General features: G+C 43.3%; 1 protein-coding gene across 1 annotated transcript; it reads left to right on the forward strand.

The window, feature by feature from the left end:
- The first annotated feature begins 4,564 nt into the window (after nucleotides 1–4,564).
- LOC142990633 (uncharacterized) lies at nucleotides 4,565–8,902 on the forward strand. Its single transcript, XM_076140472.1, has 10 exons — nucleotides 4,565–4,873; nucleotides 5,226–5,408; nucleotides 6,220–6,354; nucleotides 6,552–6,659; nucleotides 6,837–6,935; nucleotides 7,052–7,150; nucleotides 7,340–7,438; nucleotides 7,525–7,623; nucleotides 7,904–7,994; nucleotides 8,321–8,902. The coding sequence occupies exons 1-9, from the start codon at nucleotides 4,847–4,849 to the stop codon at nucleotides 7,985–7,987; spliced, it is 933 nt and encodes a 310-aa protein (XP_075996587.1). The 5' UTR covers nucleotides 4,565–4,846; the 3' UTR covers nucleotides 7,988–7,994; nucleotides 8,321–8,902.
- The last annotated feature ends 146 nt before the right edge of the window (nucleotides 8,903–9,048 follow it).

Genomic DNA, 9,048 nt, shown 5'->3' on the forward strand with positions numbered 1-9,048 from the left:
TTCATGTAGGATCTAAGATTCATGTAGGATCTCAGGTTCATGTAGGATCTAAGGTTCATGTAGGAGGATCTAAGGTTCATGTAGGATGATCTAAGGTTCATGTAGGAGGATCTAAGGTTCAGGTAGGATCTAAGGTTCATGTAGGATCTAAGGCTCATGTAGGAGGATCTACGGTTCATGTAGGAGGATCTAAGGCTCATGTAGGAGGATCTAAGGCTCATGTAGGATCTAAAGTTCATGTAGGAGGATCTAAGGTTTTATGTAGGATCTAAGGCTCATATAGGAGGATCTAAGGTTCCTATAGGTTTTAAGGTTCATGTAGGATCTAAGGCTCATGTAGGATCTAAGGCTCATGTAGGATCTAAGGTTCATGTAGGGGGATCTAAGATTCATGTAGGAGGATCTAAGGTTCATGTAGGATCTAAGGTTCATGTAGGATCTAAGGTTCATGTAGGATCTAAGGCTCATGTAGGATCTAAGGTTCATGTAGGATGATCTAAGGTTCATGTAGGATGATCTAAGGCTCATGTAGGATCTAAGGTTCATGTAGGAGGATCTAAGGTTCATGTAGGATCTAAGGCTCATGTAGGATCTAAGGCTCATGTAGGATCTAAGGTTCATGTAGGATCTAAGGTTCATGTAGGGGGATCTACTGTTCATGTAGGAGGATCTAAGGCTCAGGTAGGATCTAAGGTTCATGTAGGAGGATCTAAGGCTCATGTAGGATCTAAGGTTCATGTAGGATCTAAGGTTCATGTAGGGGGATCTAAGGTTCATGTAGGAGGATCTAAGGTTCATATAGGAGGATCTAAGGTTCATGTAGGATCTAAGGTTCATGTAGGATCTAAGGTTCATGTAGGATCTAAGGCTCATGTAGGATCTAAGGTTCATGTAGTAGGATCTAAGGCTCATGTAGGATCTAAGGCTAATGTAGGAGGATTTAAGGCTCATGTAGGATCTAAGGTTCATGTAGGAGGATTTAAGGCTCATGTAGGTTCTAAGGTTCATGTAGGAGGATCTAAGGTTCAAGTAGGATCTAAGGCTCATGTAGGATCTAAGGCTCATGTAGGATCTAAGGTTCATGTAGGATGATCTATGGCTCGTATAGGATCTAAGGCTCATGTAGGAGGATCTAAGGTTTATGTAGGATCTTAGGTTCATGTAGGATCTTAGGTTCATATAGGAGGATCTAAGGTTTATGTAGGATCTTAGGTTCATGTAGGATCTTAGGTTCATATAGGAGGATCTAAGGTTCATGTAGGATCTAAGGTTCATGTAGGACCTAAGGCTCATTTAGGAGGATCTAAGGCTCATGTAGGATCTGAGGTTCATGAAGGATCCAAGGTTCATGTAGGATCTAAGGCTCATATAGGAGGATCTAAGGTTCATGTAGGATCTAAGGTTCATGTAGGATCTAAGGTTCATGTAGGATCTAAGGTTCATGTAGGATCCAAGGTTCATGTAGGATCTAAGGCTCATATAGGAGGATCTAAGGTTCATGTAGGATCTAAGGTTCATGTAGGATCTTAGGCTCATATAGGAGGATCTAAGGTTCATTCAGGATCTAAGGCTCATATAGGAGGATCTAAGGTTCATGTAGGAGGATCTAAGGCTCATATAGGAGGATCTAAGGTTCATGTAGGATCTAAGGTTCATGTAGGATCTAAGGTTCATGTAGGATCTAAGGCTCATGTTGGATCTAAGGCTCATATAGGAGGACCTAAGGCTCATATAGGAGGACCTAAGGCTCATGTAGGATCTAAGGCTCATGTAGGATCTAAGGTTCATGTAGGATGATCTATGGCTCGTATAGGATCTAAGGCTCATGTAGGAGGATCTAAGGTTTATGTAGGATCTTAGGTTCATGTAGGATCTTAGGTTCATATAGGAGGATCTAAGGTTTATGTAGGATCTTAGGTTCATGTAGGATCTTAGGTTCATATAGGAGGATCTAAGGTTCATGTAGGATCTAAGGTTCATGTAGGACCTAAGGCTCATTTAGGAGGATCTAAGGCTCATGTAGGATCTGAGGTTCATGAAGGATCCAAGGTTCATGTAGGATCTAAGGCTCATATAGGAGGATCTAAGGTTCATGTAGGATCTAAGGTTCATGTAGGATCTAAGGTTCATGTAGGATCTAAGGTTCATGTAGGATCCAAGGTTCATGTAGGATCTAAGGCTCATATAGGAGGATCTAAGGTTCATGTAGGATCTAAGGTTCATGTAGGATCTTAGGCTCATATAGGAGGATCTAAGGTTCATTCAGGATCTAAGGCTCATATAGGAGGATCTAAGGTTCATGGAGGATCCAAGGTTCATGGAGGATCTAAGGCTCATGTAGGAGGATCTATGGCTCATCTAGGATCTAAGGTTCATGTAGGAGGATCTAAGGCTCATGTGACCTCAGATTGGACCACACTTCTCTTTATACAGCTGTTTTTCTGTTGATGGGGTTTCAGGAAGTTTAGAACGTGACAGAAACTAAATTTGACACATAGATTCTTCATCGTGACATGTCAGACAAAAATAACTGTGGTTGTGTGTTCACACCCATTTGCAGCAGGTGCTGGTTGGACCTTTGCCCCCAACGTTTAAGAGAATGATCGCATATGCACGTGACACCACACACACCCACACACACACTCACACACACAAACAACAACAGCAATGCAATGACCTTGATTCCCCTTACAAGTTATGCATCTTTATATACATATATATTCAAGTGCATGTGTGTGCTTATGTGTTTGGGGGTCAGGTGACTTTAACCTAAAGCTCAAACTGAACTGATTCCCCCAGTGTAACATCAAACACACCTGTCTGTCTGTCTGTCTGTCTGTCTGTCTGTCTGTCTGTCTGTCTGTGTCGTCTTCAAACATGAGAGCAGATAAATGTACGCTGACTCCCAGGTGAATATGTGTGCATGTGTCACATACATGTTGTCTGACAGTGTTACAGCTCTGTCAAAAACACAGGCAGACGTTTGGCAGGCGGCAAACAGCCGTGTGAGTTATGACCCTCTGACTGAAAGATTCTCTCATGTCGTAAACACAGCGCCGCCCCACAGGACACGGCGGGACTTACATGCTAAAAATACTGGAGCTATTTTTAATCCCACAATCCTCTGCATCACACAGGGTTTAACGCTCAGCTCAGATTAGACTCCCTCCATGCCGCACGAGAAGATGCTGTCATGTTTAAGATCAGGTCACGTTTCAAGACGGTTTCATGTTAATGATAGTTTACCGAGTCAGCCTGATGTTGACACTGCACCACTGTAACCTGTTCTTCATTGGATTCCTTGGGTCTGACGGCCATTTTGCATACTAGATTGATACTGTTTTGGTTGGCCATTTTCAGTTTAGACAGATTTAGTTTGTGAGTGTGTGTGTGTGTGTGTGTGTGTGTGTAGGGAGGGGGGTGATGACCATGGTCTAATCAATGACCTGTTTGATTTCATAATTGAGAAACATCCATAATTCAAGTTTGTTGGGCCATGGAGGAGGTATGAATGAGAGGCCCGATGAGGATGAACTTGAACATGTTTAATGTCAGACTTCATTTGACAGCTTTATACTCTGACCTCTGATTGGTGGACGGTGACATCACATACAGATAGATCACACTCATAGGCACACACGCATAGGCACACACGGACACGCGCGCGCACATACACACACACACACACACATACACACATACACACATAGGCCCACACACACTAATCAGTAGAGCAAAAACCAGCTGACATGACTTTACCCACCACCTGTCAATCAGTGTCGGGCATGTCACTGCCTCTATGATTGGCAGCTGGACTATTTATTCCTCTGCCATCAACCTGTCTTCTTATGATGACATCACAACATTTGTGTGACACAGACTCATCATCGAAGATCCTTTGTGCCTGGGACGATGAGTCACTCATTTTCTTATTTCACAGGCTTCCGCCCTTGTAGGTCACAGTTTGCTTCATCAAAACGCAGCTTGTCCGACTGACCAGAGTCTGGAGCTAAACGTGTTTAAATGGTTTCTGAATGCTCACAACAGAAGGTGGTGGGTAGAGTGTGTCATCATAGAGAGTGTGTGTCTTCCCCTTTCACATTCTCCACATTTTCAAACAATTGTGTGCGTAACATGCAGTCATTTTGTATATATGTAAGTAAGTACAACTATAGACTCTATAAAATCAAAATCGATGAAATCAAAATTCAAATGTTTAGGAAGTCATCTAAGGTCTTTAAGGCCCACAGCAGCAGACCAGCCCAGAGCTCCGCAGGAAGACCAGGAACACCTTCACAAACCCTCAGAACAGAAGAAAGAGGGAGATGAAGTTCAGAGACCAATGACCAGGTGTGCAAAACAACACAACAACACAACAATCAGCAGAAACACAACGTACGACAACAACACAAGAGTTAAGCAAAAGAAGAATAACAAACTCGGTACCCAAACTTTAAACCGAAACATACAACCACTGCAGAGGGACAGAGTGAGACGTCTCACTTCTACGTCCACTCATTGGCACATTTTGGGTGTGGAGGTTGGGCTCCGGTGGGGGGCTGTTTGTATCACTGAGCTCATGAGGACAGAAACCTGACCTGAGACAGAACGCAGAGTTTTTATAGAGCTGCTGAGGACTATAAAAGACTGACAGACAGTGAGAGAGGGAAAGAGTGTTCACAGGCAGAAGACAGACAGGCTGAAAGACAGAGAGAGACAGGGGACAGATAGATAGAGAGGTCCACAGGAAGAAGACAGAGAGGGACACAGACAGACAGACAGACAGACAGACAGACAGACAGACAGTGGACACATTTCCTGGACATCCTGTTGCTCTCAAAGACAGATGGGACTGCACAGTGTAGAAGATCTGGTAAGATGTGATGATACAAATGTAATTTATATATATATCATTATATCTTTATATATCATTGATATATATATATATATATATATATCAATTGATGATGATGATGATGATGATGATGATGATGATTGATGATGATGATGATGATGATGATGATGATGATGAGAGAAACAGGAAAAACGTTTTGAACAGTCACCACACAACCAAACTTCTACACTGGATATTTTCTGTGCTCACATATATAAGTCATAAACTCTACATGGACCAAGAGGGACCACAAGGTCCTAACTTAGAATGTGGAAAAGCTGGAAAAGTAACAATTTCTCTGTGAATTTGTGTGTGTGTGCCTCTCCCTCAGGTGACCAGTAAAAGGTCAGAGGCCAAAGAGGAAGCGCATTTCCCAGGGGATGTGTATGAAGCAGCTGTCAATCAAGAGAAGGAGGATGACTGTTTGTCCAACAGGAAACTGGTGGGCGGAGCCTTGGCAGAGGAGGGTGACAGTGGGAGTGACCATGAAGAGGTCAGCGTGGCAGCACTCAATGTAAGAACCCACCGCACTGCAGTACTACCGTAACATAGTACACATGTTCAAAGGCTATGAGTGAGCCTATGTGTGCAAGCAGAAGGGAAGAAAGAAAAAAAGGGAAAAGGTGGGAATTTGTGTGCAGAAATGTGCAATAGATTGTTATTATATAATTCTGTCCTCTGGTCCACACTCAGGGAGGTTTCCTTCACATCCAAATGACCCAAGAAGTCATTGATCTCTCTGATGTGTGGGTTTGTTACTATTATTGCTACAGTCCACATGTGTCTGAGATTGGAGGTCCCTGTAGTCCATCTTGGCCCATTCTGGTCTTTCTGAGGACCATATCTGGCCCCTCTGTAGGTAGTTGACCGGCACATTGCTGTTGGTCCATGGTTTGTGGTTGGGGAACATCCATATGTTGATTGTGGGAATGATATTCGTGCACTCTCCAGTGTTACTGCCAGATGAGTCCCAGAATATCCGTAGTGGACAATCTGCATGACAACGGCGGTTACATCTTCTGTCCATCCTCCTCAGGTTTGTGGGACTGATTTGCCCTGTTTGTGTCTTGAGGTCAGGGTGGGAGTGAGGTGGAATGCTCATCTAACATGTTCTTAGCTCGCGTGTGAAAGTTGATATGTTGGTAACATCTGAGCAAGCTGTTCACAATGTCAGGCGTGATGCTATAGGTGTTACATTCCATCTCCATCTAGAGCTGTCTGTCCTCCCTGACCTCTTTGTCCTTTCTGTCCTTTCTATCCTAAGTGTTCTGTGTGTTAACAGTGTTCTGTCCCCTCTGTCCTCTTTCACCTGTCTGTCGTCGCAGATGGATAAAAGCGGCCGCCTGAAGCTGGAGACTGTGGATGATCTGTTTAACATCCTGCAGCTGAGGAAGAGGAGAAGGGAGAGAAAGACTCCTAAGAAAGAAAATAAGAAACAACAGCCAGGGACTGAGGATATTGTAAGCTTCTCCCCCCCTTGACAAGTTCATCACAATTGATTAGATTTATGGTTTAGATGTGATAATAATGCCCGTGTGTTTCTCTCTCTCTCTGTGTGTGTGTGCGTGTGTGTGTGTGTGTGTGTGTGTGTGTGTGTGTGTGTGTGTGTGTGTGTGTGTGGTGTGTGTGTGTGTGTGTGTATGTGTCTGTGTTGCAGCCTGACGTGGTTGACGAGCGTTTTTTCCTCTCAGCAGCTGTGGAGAACAAACTTCCTGCGGTGGAAAAATATCTGAGAAATGGAGGAAAACCTGACGCTGTGGATAATGTGAGGGACACAGAGAGAGAGAGAGAGAGAGAGAGAGAGAGAGAGAGAGAGAGAGAGAGAGAGAGAGAGAGAGAGAGAGAGAGAGAGAGAGGGGGACAGACAGACAGACAGACAGACAGACGAGCAGACAGACAGACACAGTTTGTTGTGTTAAACTTCTCTCCTGTGTGTCTTCAGTTTGGTCGCTCCGCTCTGCACAAAGCTTCATTCAGAGGAAATCTGGAGGTCATGAAGAAGCTGCTGGAAGTCGGAGCAAAGCTGGAGACTACGGACAAGGTAACACTCATCAATACTCTGATCACTGTGATCAGCACTCTGATCAATACACTGCTCAATACGTCCATCTCTCTCATCGCTCTCTCTCTCTCTCTCTCTCTCTCTCTGTCTCTCAGCTGGAGTCCTCAGCTGTTCATTGGGCCTGTAGAGGAGGAAGCCCTTCAGCACTGCAGCTCCTGCTGGACCAGGGAGCCAAGTTCACCTCCAGAGACAAGGTATGTTCAGTCACTCAGTCACTCAGTCACTCAGTCACTCACTCCTCTCCACTCCTTGCCTCCTCTTCTGCCCTCGCCTCCTCTCCTCTCCTTTCCTCCTATCTTGTCCTTTCCTGGCCTCTCTGCTCCTTATCTCCTCTCCTCTGCTCTCCTTGTCTCCCCTCCTCACCTCTCCTCATCTCCTTTCAGTTGAGCAGCACTCCCCTCCATGTTGCCGTGAGAACAGGTCACTGTGAGTGTGCAGAGCTTCTGATTCACTGTGGAGCCGACGTCAACGCCAAAGACAGAGTGAGGAAACACATCTGGTTATCATCAGTTTGACACCTAATTGGTTGACTCATACAGAATGTTTCTCTTCTCTGTTTTGATTGGAGGATGGAGACACGCCCATGCATGATGCTGTGAGAATCAATAGGTTTAAGATGATCAAGCTGCTGATGATGTATGGAGCCAGTCTGAACACCAGGAACTGTGTATGAAAACCTGCCTCTCATTCATTGATTCATTGATTCATATTTATTTATCCATTCAATCATTCATGCATTCATCCATCTATATATTCATTCATTTTGTTCATTTATCCAGCTACACATCTATCTGTTGATTCATTCTTTCATTCATTTACATATTCGTCCATTAATCATTCATTCCTTCACCAATCCATCATTTCATTCCATTCATTCAGCCTTCTTTTCTTCATCACAGTTTGAGAACCATGTGAATAAATGAATGTGATGCTGTGTTTGGTTTCAGGATGGAAAAACGCCGATGGAGACGCTGTCGTCCTGGCAGAGCGGAGCCAAGAGCCTCCTGTGTAACTTCAGCCAGGACAAGTAGAGAACAAGTAATCCAATAAGACATGAAGAAGACATCAGAGTCCAGCTAGATTAGAACAACAAGTAGAACACATCAGAGTTCACTTAAACACCTAGAAGAATCAGGGTCCAGTAGAAACTAATAGAAGACATAAGGGTCCAGTAGAAACAGGTCCACCTCAGGCCTCCACATCTGCTGGATTTTGCACTTTGAAACTTTGATTATTCTGCAAATTTCTTTTTGAAGTAAATCTCTGTCATGTTTTTCATGTCATGTTAACATATTAATGTCATTGGAATTAGAACAAATCAAAGCACACACTCACACTCACACACACTGTATTTTGGTTTGCAGGTATCAGGGATGGTCTCAGCAGGTCATGTGTGACGGACGGTGAAGAAGCCCAGTGTGAAATCTCTTAATAGATTATCATTACATTATTGAGTGTTAGGACTGATAGATTCATTGATCACCTCATGGTGCTGGACAATGCCTCTTTTATTTTTATTTTTTAAGCTGAGTTCAATTCAGCAGAATCGCATCGACATGATGACTTATTTATTGATTAATGACAGCAGCAGTCTGTAATCCATTAATTGAGTTTATTGACAGATTTGTTCATTGACTGTTAATAAACGGGTTGCTGGTTGCTTTGATGGATGTCAGATTATCATTATTTATTTATTTACATTTTTATGAGCAGTGATTTCGGCAAAAGAAACTGAAAGTGTTTGATGGTTTGTTTTCATGTCAGGAAACCCATTTGAGATTTGTGATTTGTTTTGTGTACCTTGGTTGTAGTTATTTGTGATCGACTGATCAATCAAATAAAAACGTTTTTTAATGGAATATGGAATTCATATGGAATTACAGGTTTGTTGACTTTTTTCCTGAAGGATTTGTGAAAGTTTCACTTGTAAGGCGAGAAAGACAATGATGAAGGTGTGATAATAAAAGGTTTGAGAGCTTTGATCTGATTTGTCAATCATTTCATCTACACACTGACACAATGATGGAGCTGAAGCATCAGCACAGCCTCTGCACACATCCAGCACGTCTCCTCAGGACGTCCCCAACAGAGA

Source organism: Genypterus blacodes, unplaced genomic scaffold (assembly GCF_046128005.1).
Source record: "Genypterus blacodes isolate CSIRO-AG114 ecotype Tasmania unplaced genomic scaffold, CSIRO-AGI_Gbla_v1 ptg000628l_1, whole genome shotgun sequence".
Taxonomy (NCBI): Eukaryota; Metazoa; Chordata; class Actinopteri; order Ophidiiformes; family Ophidiidae; genus Genypterus; species Genypterus blacodes.